This window comes from Amphiprion ocellaris, chromosome 14, assembly GCF_022539595.1.
Source record: "Amphiprion ocellaris isolate individual 3 ecotype Okinawa chromosome 14, ASM2253959v1, whole genome shotgun sequence".
In the NCBI taxonomy this organism is placed as follows: domain Eukaryota; kingdom Metazoa; phylum Chordata; class Actinopteri; family Pomacentridae; genus Amphiprion; species Amphiprion ocellaris.
The window spans coordinates 9,148,619-9,166,886 of NC_072779.1; the positions used below are offsets into that span (position 1 = coordinate 9,148,619).

Here is an 18,268-nt window from a genome sequence, read left to right on the forward strand (position 1 = left end):
GCACACAGGGCACTCCTGTAAATATTGTCCTGCTACAAACACCTTCAGTCCCTCCCACAGTTGGATAATCTTGTGACTTCACCAGTAAACATGCTGTGAAGGAATTCCTTGAAGCAGCTGGTGACGCCTTCAGGCCCAAAGAACAGACATTAGGTAAGTTTTTTTTTCCCTTTCTTCTCCCTGTGGTTTATATGTAACAGCAGCCTAACTGGGTTCACACAGTCCTGACTGAAATGTTTACTTGTTATGTGAGACTCAGATTCCAGAGAACAAAGACTATGAACTTACTGCATATCTGAAACCACATCACTTGTATTTTAGGTCACTCTGAGTTTCCTTGTTCTCCTTTAATGTAATCGCCAGATACCTTAAAGTTAAAAGCGATTAGGTGTGACACATTTTTGTGCGCCTCTGTGAGTATATTTTTGGATTTCACTGCTGGTGTGTGTTAAAGTGTCTGTAGTGTGCAGTTGACAACAATAAGGCTCAAATCTGAGGGAACATTTTGTTCTTTATTGGAAGCTAAAACAACAACAACATCATAGACACAGTTTAAACAAATGGGAAGGAAAAAAACACGTGTGATCATAAAATAGTGAAGTAAACCACAGGCTCAAATCTGGCAAGTCCAGTCTGACTGCTGTGAGTGTGAAACGCCGTCTTTCTCAGTCCGGTTCCCACCACCCCCCATCTGCTTCCTTTTCTTGAGTCATCCGGGGCAGGGCTGACCAGAGCAGTTCTTCAGCTGGCAGCTTTAGCATGTGTACAGGAACATAAAGCTTGCCAGTGAAGAACTGCTGTGTGTCAGCCATTTGGGGCCGAGGGGTGAGGGGGGTGAGGGAGCCGTGGGAGCCGTGGGAGTCGGCCAGCGAGCGCGAGAGTTCGGAGCAGACCGGAGTGATGCACGGGCCGCTCTGAGACACGAAAGGCGACTCCTTCTCCTTCCTTCTTCTGCTTTGGGTGCACGTTTCTGCAGAAAGAGAAGAAGAAGTTGTTTAACTTCCCCTCTAAACTCCCTGCTCCAGCAGCGTGGGCATGAGGTGGCCTGCAGCCAGGCGTACAGTAAGTGGGTGCAGTCGAGCCACAGAGTGTGCGATCAGCTGTGAGTAAGTGGGTGAAATGAGCTGATCTGTAAGAACGCCCGAGGACATGCACACAAGATCATGCGTCAGATTACCGGGAGGGAAGCATGCATCAGCAGCTCAGCTCTGCCTCTGCACGCTGCACAGCGCCAGCGAGAAATTCTTAGATATTCTATCAGTTATGATGCTGAAAAAAAAAATCACAGACCGGCCTCTTGAAAGGATTTTTTTTTGTGTCAGTTACCGTGGTTACAAAGGATGGGAGAGAGGAAATGACAAGGAGCAGACAGCATGAAAGCAGAGATATCCTTTCAGAATGCCAAAAGAACTATTTGTTTGTGAAGTCTTATTAAAGTTAATATGCAGGTGTTTTCCAGGGAGGAAACCTGCAGCCTGCACCTGATCTATATTTTCACAGCTGTTTCAAAACACACTTTGCATAAACCTAACTAAGCTGTAAGGGAAGGCAGCAGAGTAGTTACTGAAAGTCTCCCTCCGGTTATTGATTTAGCTCCTAAAAACTCACCTTTGCATATCAAATGGTGGTTTTCAATTAAAATATTCCCTTCCAGCCTTAAGCAGGGTATTTCTGCACTGTAGTTTTGGCATTTTTACTTAAGTGCACGATCTGGACAGTTCTCCCACCTCTGACCAAGTGACCACTGGAAGCTAAAACAGGTGTGTGCTTTTCTTGCCTTCAAAGAATGTCATGTTGTGGTGATCCTGAGATATTGAGGACATGCTCCACTTGTCTGGCTCACAATGAGTAACAAATGCTGCACATTCCTGCAGTAAGGAGAGCCAGAATAATCTCAGGTATTTGAGAGCCCTGTAGGCCGAACACTGTGCAAGGCAGGTGCGTATGTGTCAAGGAGGGGGTCACAATCAACAGGAAAAAATGAAACCGATAAGGACACGACCGCAGGGAGAAACCATTTTGTCTCACATTTAGTTTAAAGCATCAACCTGACAGAACCGGAGTCATTTCTATTCAAATGTTTGGCAATTAATATGGAAAATACTCAGGGTGTGCCTAAATAAAAACACCCTGTGAAAAATTAATCATGACCACTTTTTTTGTTTTGAAGTGGGTGAGTCAAAAGAGGCGCTGATGGCTTGTTGAGACTTGTGACTGCCATACACTGAAAAATGTACCCACAATCAAATCAGTTCCTCTTATCTTTTCTAAAAGCACAGAGATCTGTCAGTGCTGTGCCAGATTAACACTTGTTCCTCCATCAAATCAAAGTTTCATAAATCTTCTGAAATCAAGAGTTGTTTTTTTTTTTTAAAGGACTGAGTCATGTAGCTGATTTTTAGACTTCAAAATGGCTTCCACTGATTCCAGAAGAAGTTCAGTCTCTCTGCAGCAATTCAGGAGTCTGCAATCAGAGCTGAGGTTTGTTAGTTGACCTCCAATGGGCCTATTAAAGCCAGTCCTGCTCTCAGTCTTTCCCTCCCTCTCTCTCGTAGGATCTGCGATCTGATATTTTTGCTGCTTTACCCAGCTGCTGACCTCCACACCTGAAGCTTATCTTTTTGTTTGCTTATTCAAAATGAAACATCCAGTGGCACTTAAATGTGGCTGCTGTAACTCACTTTGTGGCAGCTGCTCATGCAGTGCACACAGCAAAGATGTTTCGCTTCCACTTCGTGTGGCCCACTGCATGTGTGTTGCTGTCCCAATCCATGGACATCCTGCACATATATTTGGTGTTCCTAAAGTCTTAAGTTTAGATTAAAATAATTGCACAAAAAGTAATAAGTTAGTTTTTCTTCTATCCATTTTCTTCTGCAGGTCATCCAAAATGCACCTCTTCCTAGTTCCTTCTGGGGGAGTCCAGGGCATTCTCAGGCCAGATGAGTTATGTAATCCCTCCAGTGGGTTCTGGATCAACCCTGGGGTCTTCTTCCACTTGGATGTGCCCTAACATCCTCCAAATAAGATGCCCGAATCACCTCAGCTAGCTGCTTTCGACATGAAGAAGCAGAAACTACTTCTAGCTCCCTCACCATATCGGCTGCTTGCGTCTGCGACAACAGTCTTTCAGTCACCAGTGAGGGCTTATAGCCATAGTTGAGGGTTGGAAGGTAGATTGACTAGTAAAACAAGAGATTTGTCTTCTGGCAACACCGGCATTACTAATGTCTTCATTTATCCAGATGGATAAGCAAAATTTCATTTATTTCGATGGATTTTTACTCCACTTAGACTCTCATGAGTTCTGAAGATCTATCCCTTATGATGGCCACCCATGGGGGCTACAGAGGACTTCTAGTTGGAGCTGTTGACCACCAGGAACTTAGACTGAAGCTCAAACCCGGTGTCCACACGCATGGATCTAAGACTTTGTGGCGTGTTCCTGAATGTGCAAGAACTCAGGGCTGCCCCATTGTCACCTCACCAAGTGCATGAGGGTTCTCTTCCAGACATTTCAAGCACTTTACACAAACTTTCCGTAAGTCTGCATTTCTACAGGCTCTGTCTGAGGGAATTACTCCGAGATCACAGTTTTGTGATGTTAAACGGGAATACCAGGGGAAGCCCGTGAGTAACCTACCCCAGCGTTAGGAGAAGAAAGAAGTTTACATAAAAGTATAAACACATGGCTTACTGGTGATTCACAGAAAGAACTGTGCAGATTTGTTTGTCCTTGATGGCATGATGATGAATTCCAAATATGCTTTCCCTGAAGTGGCTTGGCCGTGAATAAAGTAAAATATAAAAGCTCCAAGCCCACAATCAAACATGTTTTGTCGTCGTCAAAGTAATGTCACGGGCATGTCGTAAAGTTCTTCATTTTTCTTTCTAAAGTGCTGTCTCGTTCCTATTTATACCATCTGAAGCGCTTGCAGTTTCTCATACTCGATCACATGCCAGGTGGCAACATTTAAGTTTGTGAGGGTTTGAAGTTATGTCTACAGCAAGACCTCAGGAGCAGCACTGGGTTGTGTGGTGATTTTGTCGTACGGATTAAACTGCAGGAGTGGTGACTACATTTTTCTGACCATTACAAAGTCAGGAAAATGACGAGTTTTATTTGCAGATTTTGATCCATTCTCTACTAATGTTTGAAAGGACTACAGGAAGAATATTTTATTTTTTTATTAATTTGTGCTGGAAGCCAAGAGGAATTCAACTGGCAGGAGTCTTGGCCTCTACTAGAGCAGATTTCAGTTGAAAGAATGACGTTGCAATTTATACATTTAGGGTCTACGGGGCTGCTAGCACCATTTAAGACTGTACTATGTTAGCTAAATGTTGATATTGATGTTTAGCATGTATAATGTCCTTAGTTTAGTGTGATATTATACAAGCTACCATTAGGATTCATCCTCCAGACACCATGAAAGTCACTGCAATCCAGCTACTAGTGATATTACAGACTTGCGCTATGTGGGGTGCAACAAAGTGACTGACATCCCTCGACACGTGCCGCTAGCATGACAGAAAAAAATGCAGAAAAAAGTGAGCTCCAGTGGCTGTGGAACCTCAGCAAAGGAAGGTCATCATTAAGTGAACTCCATCAGACACACAGCCTCGTGCTAGTGTTAATCTGAATGAAGTCAGGGAAGAGGACATGCAGTACTAGTCCTCGGGCCACCCACAGGACCACTGACGGTCTTAGCTGTTGATTACGGCTGCCACAACCTCAAGCTGAAGCTGAATTAGTTATTTGTTCCGTAGCGTGCCACTCCCTCCACAAACAGTGACTCTGTATCTTTACGTTCACAAAGACGGCCAGTGTTGAGCCCTCCGACTCTTTTGCTGTGCCACCCTTTCCCATATCTCCTCTTCTTCTTTTTATGTCCTTCCTGACTCGTCCGTCCTCTCCACCCTCTCTCTCGGTCAGATCAGACTGTCCTGCATTCCTGGCATTCCAGCTGCGTATGTTAGAAATTCCATCCGGCTGCTGTGGGCTCGCACAGTCTCCTCCACTCCTTCTTTTCCGTCCCTCTGCTTCTTAGCCGTCCCCCTCTTGATCTACTACATCTGGTCTGCACTGGACTAGGCTTCAGTGTCAGGTTGACCCTCACCTCCCTTTTGCTGCCTCTTCCCCCCTTTTTTTCTGTCTGTCTTTCTGTCTGTCTTAGCCTCATCTGAGAAAGGGAGGCAGACAGCCACATGACAGGCCATGTGGAAGGCCTTGAGACAGGCTTTTATACACGGAGCAACAGTGTAAAAAGAGATAAGACACAGCCTCAAACACAAAAGACGGAGCTTATCTATGACTGGAGACGTGCGTTCTGTGCCACAAAGAAGGAGGAAAAACACAGTGGAGTTGAACAAGGCGGATGTCCGAATGAAGAAGTGTGTCAACAGGGGGGTGTGAATGGCATTTTAGCTCTTTAGCCGCCTTGGCTACAAGAAAGGATACATTTTTAAAAAAGGAAAATGAGACATGAACAAGTCAAAGCAGCTTCAGGCGAAGGTGAGAACAAGAACAGAAAACGAAACAAAAAATTGTGTAACATGCCGTCAGAAAGACAGACGGGCCTCTCGTCATGCTTCAAGCCCACTCCTATGACCTCTTCTCTCTGAGAGTCATGCTATTGTGTGAGAATACGCATGAGAAGATGAGATAAGATACCTCAATCACTGCTCTGACTTCGGTTTTGCACCACAGCCATGAAGCTGTGAACGTGTGAACAGAGACCTCCAGATCTACATATTGCTGCTGCAGCTCGGCGAATGGAAACACATAATAATGAAACGTTCTGCGTCTGTTACATCAATTCAGGTACATTCCTCTGCTGTGGGTGTGGCTCAGCTGGAGAGTGTTTACTGCCCCAGATTGTAGTCTGTAATATAGACTGATCATTTTAGACTGGGAATGGGGACAAAGACAGGGAAAGGGCGGTGGCTTTGGCAGCACTGATCATAGTGCAGAGAGCCTCTTCTGACGCTCTGCTGCTCGCTGGACTTTAAAGGCTATCTGCCTTTAACCCCAAGTTCGCAGCAAATAAAGGGTGTAGGTCGTGTTGGTTGCTAAAGGGAAAAGCTGAGAGCCATTCTCAATTCATGGCACTGCTGGGAAATGGTAATGTGCTGTATGAGGCCTGTAAGCCTGTCCTCAGGCAGTCGGTGCCATTTTGTTTGAAAGAACTGGATTTTTTTTCCTTTTAAATGAACCTACATAACACATCTCCTCTTGCCCCATCTTCTCCTGACAAGGCACGCAATAGGAATGAAGGGTGTAACCCAAGTTGAGCAAGATGGCTCCACTTCTGCAAATGTAGGCAATAAAACAGCACAGGGGAGGCTGCTGATTTTTGCCTGGATGCGAAACAGATGACACATGTAGACAAGACGAGCTGCGTTTTAACCGATATCCTGTTGTTGCCATGTGATCCTCATTGACAGGGAGGCTTATGTCACACTCTGGGTTGCAATGGCACAAATGCAGCTCGTGACACAGTCTATTGCGCATTCCTACCGGCACACTGAACTCTGCCTGTACAATTATGTAAGACAGGCTCCATCGCAGTAACATACACTACAGTAAGCTTTCCCCCTCCGACCATTCCTCCAGGAGAAACACTACTTGTACATGAATGCACTTTGCTTTTTAAGATGTTTTAATCAAGTAAAAAAGACTATAAAGAATTGTGCAGATGAGATGAGGAGACTTGAGAGCTGCACAGGGAGGCCTGAATACTTTGTTACGTCACCTGCTTTAAGAATGTTTCACTGGTCCTAACAAACATCCAGAGGAATATATCTGTTTATACACTTATCTCTCATTTGAGGAATCTTCCATCTCTGCCAAAAGACTGCTGGTGTCGCTGCATTTCTGAGGAATGACTCGGCCTCATTTATCACCCTGATTTTCACCTATCCCCTACTTGAGCACAGGCTTTTTCCTCGGCCTGTTATGAACTCAGCAAATTTTAAGAGGCTTTCCATGCTGACACTTTTTGACAAGTTTGGATTATATAAATGCGGACCTCAACTTGCCACTGCGACGTCTCGCTGTAGCCTGCAAATCCAACACTTGACATGATGAATGAAGTGAATTCTTTCAAGGCTCCGGCACAAGTTTCCTAGTTTATTCTGAGTGTTCTCTGTGGCGGTCATGACACATAATTAACAAAGGCTAATGTAAAATCATCTCCTAAGCACTGATGACATGCTGTCTGCGAGTGTTTGCAAGCTCTACGGTTTGACTGTCATTAATTTACATATAATTCTGACTTTTTTCTTGCACATTTTAGCTCCTATCAGCTTTTATCAAACACTACATGAGGCACTTTAACAAAGCTTTTAATGTCACTGACAGTCATCCAATTGCAAATTAAATGCTTGCTGCTTCTGGTGGGGTGGCCAAATGTCAAATTTTCTAGGGTGCCCATAAATCCTACGAGCTCCCCTGTGTCAGTGGGCCTGGATCCACAGCCAGGCCTTCAGCCAGAACTCCTATAACACCAAATCTACATCCACCAGAATCTGACGACGCCAAAACGTGCAAGAAAACTGCAACCTGACCTGCAGAGGAGAGGTTTTTTTTTTCTTTGTTACTTGAATAAAGTCATGTAAAGGACGCTTTCCCAGTTGCCATTTCCACGCAAACTGGGTCATCACGCCGCCACAGGCTAAATGAGACTGACAGGAAGAAGCATTTGGCCAGCAGAGACACACAGACGAGCCTCACGGACGCGCCCCACCTTGACCACCGGCCGGGTCGCTCCTGCCTCAAGCCTCCGACGCAGCTGCACGGTCCGGCGGACTTCAGGCTGCCTCGCCCACCGCTCTCCGAGTCCTGGAGCTTCCAACCGGGGTGTGTCGTCCTCCGTGGATTCGATTTTTACGTCCACGGTGGTGCCGAGCTCTGACGGCGTCTGGAGCCTTTTTATCGCAGCGGCGGAGGAGAAGGCAGCGCAGGACTTCAGCCCCTTTTACACAACTCCTGCCCCGGTCCTCCCTCTCTCTCTCTCCCTCCCTCTGCCTCCCTCCCTCTCTCTCCCCAACACACACGCACCCAGAGACAGACACACACCCGGCTTTACCGCTCCGATCAGCTGGCAGCGTCATGACGTAGGCAACACGAGCAGCGGACGTCAGAGGCTGCGCGGAGCTGACGTGTACACGCAGGTTGCATGCCATGAGGCAGCAGATTGACCTGTTTGTTCCAATTCACATTCACATAAGAGAGTTATGTCAGCTGCTCCAATAACTATGGAAAAAATATTAATACCATTTTATAAAAACACTGCAATCCAAGCTTTGTATTACATAACTGAAAAGGTATAATCAGGGAAATGTACTTTAAGTATAGAAGTATCCCATTCAGAATATGTTCCCTGTGACTGTTGTAATCCAATGTCATGTACTAACATGAGTGTTGTGTATCCAGCAACTAACGATATACTTTTAATTACAATGCAACATGTTGCCCAACCAACAGTGTAAACCACCAAACAATCAAAAATATTGGGATAGATACAAAATTGGGCAGAAAACCCCTCAAATTTAACATGCATGAAGCCACAAAATGTTTGACATCTTTGTATACCAAAAAATATCTATCTATCTATCTATCTATCTATCTATCTATCTATCTATCTATCTATCTATCTATCTATCTATCTATCTATCTATCTATCTATCTATCTATCTATCTATCTATCTATCATACTCAGGTTAATCTCCATTATTAATGATACTATAGATTACCAGGTTATATATGTTAAATATAATCTCTATAGGGTTTTAATCCTTGATATTTCATGTGTTAAATTTATTGCATAAATAACAATTTAACCTCATTCTATAAAGTTGTTTGGTTAATTTTCAATGGCTGTCTTATTTTTCAACTCCAGTACAGCTATTATTTTTAAACCATCTCTTTAAATCACAGTGACTTAAACCTGACTTTACACTAATTGCCAATTCATATTCTATTATGTAACTTATTATCCCCAGCTGGACTCAAATTTCATATGCTCTCCCTGTCTTTTCAATTTAACAATCTTCAACTGTAAAGTAACTGATAACTAAAGATGTCAGGTAAAGGTTATGGAGTAAACAGTCCAATAATTGTGCTGAAATGTAGCTACAAGGGTCATGAAATGATAACACAAGCATAGGAACCTTGTATTGAAGTACGGTACAAGCAACAGGTTTCACTTAAAGTATCTAAAAATAAGTTTATGGGACATGGAGGAGGAGTTTTGACTGTTGACAGTATCACAAACATAAAAATAAAATGAATGGCATTTGACTCATTTTATTGATTGAAAAGCTTTACTTATTTATTGTGCTATATAATGAATTGTTTGCAAAAAAAAATGCATTTTTTTCTTGAAGATGTGGCCAAAAAAATTATATAAATACATGCAGGAAATCACACAGGTGTTCAAATGTTGGTACAACTGCATGACACCCACATTTATTACAAACTACAGACATATGGTCAACAGAACAGCTTCAGTGCTCCTTGAATTTGACACCATCCTTTTAAAACATATCCCTTCATTTTGCTTTGATTATGATCTTGTCCAACACATTTGTCTAAAATCTCTGATGGGTGTTTGAAATCTGGTGGCTGTGAAGGCCACAGCGTTTGATTCATATCATTTTTTCTCAAACCTCTCAGTGAGCCTTTGTGTCCTGCTGATGAGGACATTGTCATGAACTGAGAGACCACTCCCATCAGGACAGATATGTTGCATCATAGAATAAAGGTTGTCACTCAGAAAAACTCTGTATTGACTTTCAGTGACTCCTCCCTCTGAAAGGACAAGAGGCGTCAAGGGTTCAAGTTTTTCCCTTAATCTGTCTCCTGTCTGTGATTTCTGTCTTAGGACAGCTGTTGTTCCTTACAATACGTTGACTCTGCATGCTGCGCTAAGCTTTGCTGATTATTTTTCCAAAAACATACCATAAGTTTATATCACTGAATGCTAAATTGTATGCTTCTCTTTCTAAATCTAGTTTCCTTTGTGCCAGCTTCAAGGTGTCTAAACAAACTTCTCATCTAATTCTTGCTTTAGTCCGCTCTAGCGATAATAATTCAGCCATTTTCAGAAACGTGGAAGATGTCAGCTGTGCTACATCTATGTTAGATGAGACATGCAGCTCAAATGTGACTCTGCTTCTCGCTTATCTGTGCTGAAAGCAAGAAAAACAAGATCTGTCAACATTTAAATGTTTCGGTATGAGTCTGCTGACAAAGCAGCTAATTGCACAAATGTTGAGCTGTTGTACTATTAAAACAGCGTAAGAGTCTGCTAATGGCCTCTGGAGACATCAGCAGGTCGAGGTGAACTTGTTACCCTCTCGGCGCTGACGCATACAGACGCTCGCACAGCAAGGACTGTGAGGCCAGACTCCTTTTTCTGTCTCTCTCCCGAGAACCTGGGCTTGTCACTCTGACTGCAGCTTTAAGGTTGCTGCAGTTTGAAAAGCTGCTTCCTCACTGTCACCTGACACACTGAGCACACGCTGAACATCCACCAAGGCTCTGGCCCATGTCTTTATGGTTTCCTTTCCTGGAATATAAGATGAAGATAAGGTCTCTCATATGATTGAGTAAATAATCACCATGATTTCAGCTCTCTTAAATTCTTCAATGCTTAGTGAATTACCAGTTTGCGCCCATTTTCCATGAGACTAGTGACAGATAGGATGATGTTTTTGAGGAAATTTTATTCACTCCGAAGTTGCTCATTGCTAACTGTAACCTTCATTGCCTTCTGATTCAGACACAGTGTCCTGTTCGGGCCTTTGCGGAGGTGGAAATCATTATGAATCAGTGATTTTCATTATAATACTAAAAGGAAACAATATTTAGATCAGTGCTGAAACTAATGGAAAGATAAATCATTGTATAACTCACAGCTCTGATAGTAGCAGTTAGAAAAAACACAGTCAGGTTCCCTTTCCTTTTTGCAGTCTTTTGTTATGTTTTAAATATCTGTTTGGTTTATTGGGGCTAATATGTATGTGATGGAAATAATTACATAACATTATATAACATTTACTAATTTCAGGTACAAATTTAGCCCCAAGAATAAGATGTACTCTGTGTGTGTTACTCAGTATGTTTAACACAGAATAACCTACTTCAGCCTGTAAGATGATCTAACTGCTCTCTGAATCTGCTATACATAGAGCGCCTGGAGGGAGGCCTGAGGTTAAAGCCCCGTCTGTAAAACATTCCTTCTGATTGAATTTAAATTTCTTTTATGTGCAAGTTCCTGAAAACCCAATCTAATTTGGCATGTTTGCAAGAGTTGCCGAGCTGCAGTGCATTGCCGTCGCATGCCGTGCAGCAAAAAGATCTGTTTGCATAATGATGTCCGCACCAGATGGAGTAGCATGCGAGTCACATCTTCCCCCACCGCCGTCCGTGACTCGCAAGCTCATCAGCGCAAGACGTGACAAAGGCATGGTTCACAACACATAAAAACGCAAACAAGTCACATGACCTAGAAGGAGGAATTTCCAAATTGTGGGTCAGAGTCTGTGGAAAATTTTAATAGCTTGAGCGACTAAATGTGCTTTGTGTTGGCTATGAATTGTCCACTCTGCTTATGTGAACATGTGAAGTAGGATTTTTGCTGTTGTGGATTTCAAACGGCCAACTCTATTGCTATTTTAGAAGAAGGCTCTAAAAAACACTTGTATCACGTCTGCAGCTGACTGTGAACTTTGTCACTCCTGCGTGGATAAATGCTACGTGTCCTCTCTGACTCAGCATGATGATTTATCCTCTTTCTTCCTGTAGTTCTTTCTGGAAGAGCTCAGATAAGTGGGGGAAATACAGAAGCAGGATAGACTTGTTTGAGCTCCGACATTGAGCCTATTCTTAGCACTGACAGAACGTAGCATCCGAGGGCCAAATTTAGTTACCTAGTAGTTATTAGAAAGGTTAGAGTAAATTTAAGACTTTACAATGGGTTGTGATGAGTTTATAATTTCATAAATAAGGCACATGCGAGTTTGTTTCAGTATGTGCATATATGTGAAGTATGTACAGAACTGAGGAACTGGTGGGGGGACTAAAGTCTGACAGGAACAGGATGGAAACTCCCTGTGAAATACTGAGCAGCATGCTGTGGAAGCTACATATGAAATCTCCATGCAGCAGTGTAAAAGGACTTGGTTTCACAAATACTCTTCAGTTCCTTGAAACTGAGCTCAAAGCTAATTTTCTTACAGCTTTGTCAAACATCAGTGGCAATGCTTTATAAATGTATATATAAAAATACTAATATTAATAAAGATTAAATTTCCAGAGTTTGCCGTCCATCAGTAGCACAAGAGAAGTCAGTACTTTTTAAAGTGAAGGTGGTGTGTTTGCCTTTAAAGCTATGAAAGCGTTTTCATGTTAACAATGGATCATATGACTATTTGTATGCTCATAGCTGCACACCCACAGGGATACATTACACAACCCTGCATTTCCTTTCAGCGCCACAGAGCTTTATGGCACATTTCAGCTCATTGTTTGGAATTTCTGACCTGATTTTCTCTGCTCTGACAGTGTTGTTTCAGTCCATAGCAGTCATTTGTAATCAGAATAAAACTCTAAAAATCCCCTGTATGCTACCTGCCCAGCACTAAGGTTGCTGATGAACACAGTGGACCAGTTAGTCTTCCTGTTACACTTGTGCTCATAAGTTTACAAACCCAGGCAGAAAAAATATGTACCATTGTATAATGAAAACATGAATGATCAGAGCAAATACAACTGCATGATAATAAATAACTTTGTCTGGACACTAACCCTAAAGGAAAGAAAAGTTTTTCCATGATCAAACATATTTTCAAAAAAAAGGGACACATTTCACAAATTTTTGCCAGGGTATGTAAACTTATGAGCAAATCTGTATATGAATTGTCAACTTGTTCCAGTGAAGTTAATGGATTCAAAAGTCTGGACCGATTCAAAGCATTAGCATGTGAAGAGACAAGTTGGTTAAGTTCAAAACAAAGCTAAAATGAGAGGGAATATCAAGTGGCCAGAAATACAACTTTAAATGAACACTAAAACATATTTTTACCAGCTGGATGTAGCAACTATTAAAAGGTTAGCTTATACTATGCCTTGTTATATGTTCATAGTTTGTTTCTGCTGCCCCCAATTGGCCCAAAAAATTCATTGCAAGGCTCACTGTAGTTTAAAGCTCCCTTATCGTACCTCTTTTCAAAAATTTAATGAAAGTGTCACATGTTCAAGAATGTATCTTTAATTTTTTTCAGCCTAAAAACTGCAAAAATAGTTCATTTCACCATGACTGTATCTGGTTTTAGCCCAATTTAAAAGAAGCTATTTCAGTATCTGTAGCTTTAAATGCAGCTAAGCTACTGCTGTCCACGCCCCCTTCAGGAAGAAGACTCTCTCTGAATCTGTGGTTGACAATATGGAAATTAACAGAGTGAATGTATTAGACCAGAACTCTGTACATCTTCTTTCTCTCATGTGATCATTTTAGATGGCCAGAAGTATTGCCAAATTCACAGCACAGTTGTTGTTTTAAAATCGTGTATATGGAGAATTTGTCAGACAGTGTTGTGGTTATAAAAGTTGTAGTTTAGTGGTGCTGATTAGCAGCTTGGATTGACTCTGAAGTGACTGCTTGTAGTTTTTATAAGTTGCATTTCAGTCACTCGTCTAACAGAAATGCATAAATGAAAGCAGGTTTATTGTAAATTCGACTGTATTCAAATCCAGATATATGTGAGCACAGGGAGCAGGAGAGAAGCAAACAGATGGAAGCAGCAACCGACTTCAGTAACCAATCCAGTCTTTGTTTATTGGTTTCAAATTAGCCTCAAAGTTTTCACCATTTCTGAATGTCCTTCAGCATTAGAATTTCCACATGACTCTGACCTGTGGACATACCATCAAAATTAAAGGTAACTTTAGGCACACTAGCCACACAACGTGCTAACACTAAAGATTCTTGTGTAAACTCTTGCAGCCAACAGCGCTTCCGGCTTTTAGTTTACATCTCCAAGTTTTTCTGAAATACAAAACAAAAAAGAAAATGAATTTTTAAAATATGGGCCCCCTGAAATGAACTTATGGAACTTTTGAAATCAGTGCAATTAGACAAGAATCATATAAGTCAGTGAACTGAATCTTTCTAATGTTAGCTGATATATTAGCCGCCGTATAACCAACTGGTTGCCTGACTTTAAAACTTTGCAACCCTCAAAAGTTTCACTCAGAAATTAATTCCAGCAGAAAACAAAAATCAGTGTTATACAGATATAAACTGTGTTCATTATAATGTATGGACATGAATACACTGTATATACATTATAATAAATGACTGCACTCACAATCCACTCTGACTTAAGCTGAAGGTTGTATTACTAACGACTGAAGGACCATTGCCCAAATTTCTCCAAGAGCCTAAAATAGTTTAGACTGACAGGTCTCTGGTTTCATCTGATGATTACATGTGCTGTTTGAGATTTTATTTCACTGTGATCACAGGGAGCATGGGGCTAAAATTTTCTCTCTGGGGTAATCATTACGTTTTATGTCAGCCAGAGGGTTTATTACTTAGCCACAGTTACTGACAAAGTATAGCCCAGTGTCACATAGTGTCAAAGAACTTCACAGTCCCACAACCCTAACTCTGTCCCAACTTGTATTAAAGTCAGAAGACGCCAAAAAGTGCAGTGAAAGATACATAAATTTAAAGAAAGTACACACACACAAACAAACACACACACACACACACACACACACACAGAAGTATTCATATTAACGCTCCTAAGACCTCAGAATGACAAAACTGTAATGGATATTTGTCTATATTATATCGTGAAATTTTAAATGCAATATGATTATAAGCAGCTAATGAGAATATCAACGTCGATACTAAAATAAATATCAATTAGGTAGGCTCTTTTTGTCAGAAGTTATCGGTATAAGAGTGTCTCTCTAGTTCTGTTTTATGTCCAGATATTTTTCAGTGTCTGCAGACCTCGTGGCGCAACGGTAGCGCGTCTGACTCCAGATCAGAAGGTTGCGTGTTCAAATCACGTCGGGGTCAGTGATTTCACTTTATCCTCACGGTGTAATAGGCAGACAGTAACATTTAGTCAGTGTAAATGTAATTAGACTGCTGTTTATGATTCCAAAATCCATTCTTAACGGCATTATGCTTATAAGTCCGAACTTAACACGTATAATTTTTTTTACGTTTCAATATCAGATTAGATTGAAATTATTATTATTATTATTATTATTATTATTATTATTATTATTATTATTATTATTATTATTATCATTATTATCATTATTATCATTAATATTATTATTATTATTATTATTATTATTGTTATTATTGGGGCGGGAAATTATAGACGCAGAACTTGCCTGAGAGTCGTGACGTTTTTAGGATTTATCCATTATTAAACTAATTATTTGACAGCTGTCAGTACATCTAACGAGTCACCGCAAAAAAGAAACTGTTAATATCTAATTCGGCCTACTTCATTTTACGAAATGTAAACAAATACCTGCCATAAAACGACGCTCATGTTGAAGCCTATAGTGTATCTCACTGTGTCCATGGCAACGATATTATTTAGTAACCTATTTTTCTTGCACAGGTTTGTTCACACAGATGACACAGTTTATTTTTTGAGGTCAAAAATACGTTGTTTAAAATAAATCAAATCAAACAGGCCCAGAATAGCTTTGACCTCCCAAACAGCCGTGACTGACAACCAAGCTTACCCTTTCTCCTATTTATGAGATTATTTTCTTGCAGTTGTGAGGTTGTGAGTTATATTGAAAAGCAAAACAAATGAAGCTAGATAAACATATCTAATGCAGTAACTTTAAGAATAACATTAAGAATAACAAGTGTGTGTAACTTTGGGATTCATATGAATACGACAGTTTTATTTAAAAAAACATTCAAACTTAAAAAAAATAAATAAATAAATAAACGACCAACCGTTGTTCTCTGAGAAGGTGTGTCCTGTTGCCATGGAGACGCGTCCCTGAGCATCGCGGCCGTGTAGCGTGATTGTGGAAACGTTTTTCCCCGGAACAAATAGGAAACACCAGAAGTAGCAACGTAGAATCCAGCTTTTTACACTTCTTTTCAGTCTTTCTGAGTTATTTACAAACCTTTTTATTCTAAACTAGGACCAGTGAAGCGGTTCGTCTCGGGGCTGAAGGACAACAGCAGCAGATGTTCGCTGCACAGCCACACTTGTTGTGAGTAAACCAACTTTCCCAGGTCTTTGTGTTTTTTATGGTCTTGCAGCAAGTGAGAGGAATCATCTCCTGCACAAACGTGTTTATCAGGACTGTGTGCCAACACATCATTATGCCAGAGGACAAAAACTGTAAACTGCTTCAGCCAGCCAGGATCTGTGAGCAGAAACAGAAGAAAAAGAAGAAGAGAAAGAAAACCTCTGTTTCCACTGCTGAGCCAGAAAATACAGGTAAATACACTTTTTAGTAACGGAATTAAAATAGCAACACTATGATGTAAAATAACATATATAACAAATAAAAACGCTGCTTTTAATTTGGATGAAAGCAGTGGAATTTACTCAAGTTGCACAAGAAAATATGCTTTTATTTTGAAAAAAGGAAGACACTTATTTGCTCAGAGGCAGTCTAAAAACAAACACCCAACAACAACAAAAAAAAGAATAAAATTATACAACCTTTTGCATCACTCTTTGAGTTGTGGCAACTTCTCATAAAATGATGTTGAACCAGTTTTCAACAGTGAATTAGAAAGTACTCTTTCAAAAGTAATGTTTTTTACTAATTACTTCAGAACTGGTTACACGTTTTTATGTTTTTAAGGACTTGAAATCCTAATTTGAAGGTGGAGAAAAAAATAATAAATCAAGCTATTTTTAAAATAATTTAAAATCAATTTACTTCAACTTGAATATTGTTTTAAAACAAGTAGTTCAGTTTAAATTCCAAACACTATTAAATTAAAGTAATTACCAGTATCATTATGTTAACACAACTCCCTTAAACCACATTTGCAACAATAAAGGTTTCTCTAAATCAATCAATTATGCTTTTTCATCTTAAAACTATTCATGTAATTAAGATTAATTTAATTAGAGTATTGGTAACAGGTGCCCTAAAATAATCTGGTTAATAAAAACAGAATGATTTGTACTTTTTAAGTCCCTTAAAAGTTTTAAATTCATTTTAAAAAAATGTATTACTATATATTGTGTCAAAACTCTGCTGTCTGCATGTTGACTCAAGTCAAAACATCTTGGAATCTGGAAAAATGCAGAAAAGGTTGAAAAATAGATTTGCTTCTTCAGGCTTTGTTGCAGTAAAGGAAATTAAATTACTGTGCCACCTTTTTTTTTTCATTAAAATCATATCCTTTGGAAGCAGCCCATGTTCCTGATGGAGTGCACGCTGCCAACAAACACAGGCAGTACTCTGATACAACCTGAATCTAATGAAAAACCTCTCTCTTAGCATGAATTTAAGCTCAACCAAGCTGCAGCGTAAAGACACACAGACTGAACCGAGAAGAGGAAAAACAACCGTTTGAGCTGAGCCTCGTGTATCATCACTGTACCAGTTCAAACAAATGTCACAGAATGTACACAGTGTAAGCAGTAGTAGAAGTACCATGTGGTGCTGGTGGAGATTCCCTGCAGCGCTGAGTAGGTCATTAGAAAATAGGCCCCCTGTGTCTCCTCACTGCAGCTCATTACTGTAAACCAAGCCAATAGACCTCCAACTCCAAAGGGAGTCATTAGTAATCTACACCAGGGTGTCAAACATGCGGCCCGTGGGCCAAAACCGGTCTGCCAGAGGGTCCAATCCAGCCCGTGTGACGACTTTGTAAAGTGTAAAAAATTACTGAGAAGACATCAACTGCAGATTGTAAACTAGTATTTGTTTGAGTTTTGTCATTTTGTGTTTCCTTTTAGTCTTGCTTGGGTTTTTAACCTTATTTTTGTCATTTTGTGTTTTGCGTTATTCATTGTTTTATGTCTCATTTTTGTCATTTTGTGTCTTTTTTTGTCTCATTTTTGTCATTTTGCGTCTTTTTTTGGTCTCACTTGTCTTGTTTGTCTTTTTTTTGTCGCTTTGTGTCTCGTTTTTGTCATGTTTTGTGCTGTTTTTGTTTTTTGTCTTTTTTTTGTTTGATTTTTGTCCTTTTGATCATAAAGTAAAACACAATATCTTTCAGTTCCAGATGCCTGTGAC

General features: G+C 40.6%; 1 protein-coding gene, 1 long non-coding RNA gene and 1 other non-coding gene across 6 annotated transcripts in view; 2 read left to right on the top strand and 1 right to left on the bottom strand.

Annotated features, from left to right (window-relative positions):
* liat1 (ligand of ATE1) overlaps positions 1–18,268 on the top strand; it is a 19,880-nt gene continuing 1,612 nt past the window's right edge. The window contains exons 1-3 of one of the 4 annotated variants that reach the window (XM_023288797.3): positions 1–153; positions 16,205–16,276; positions 16,367–16,506. In XM_023288797.3, coding sequence (XP_023144565.2) covers positions 16,251–16,276; positions 16,367–16,506 — 166 coding nt within the window. In that variant the 5' untranslated portion in view covers positions 1–153; positions 16,205–16,250. Of the gene's footprint in view, positions 154–15,582; positions 16,507–18,268 lie in introns of those variants that run through there. The other 3 variants (XM_035956583.2, XM_035956584.2, XM_055017531.1) reach the window with 3 other exon arrangements.
* On the bottom strand, positions 494–8,084 carry LOC129350567 (uncharacterized). The gene is made up of 2 exons (XR_008604009.1): positions 7,749–8,084; positions 494–970 (listed from the first exon to the last, which is right to left on the bottom strand). It is a non-coding gene; the product is annotated as an uncharacterized LOC129350567 (long non-coding RNA).
* On the top strand, positions 15,027–15,098 carry trnaw-cca (transfer RNA tryptophan (anticodon CCA)). The gene has a single exon. It is a non-coding gene; the product is annotated as a tRNA-Trp (tRNA).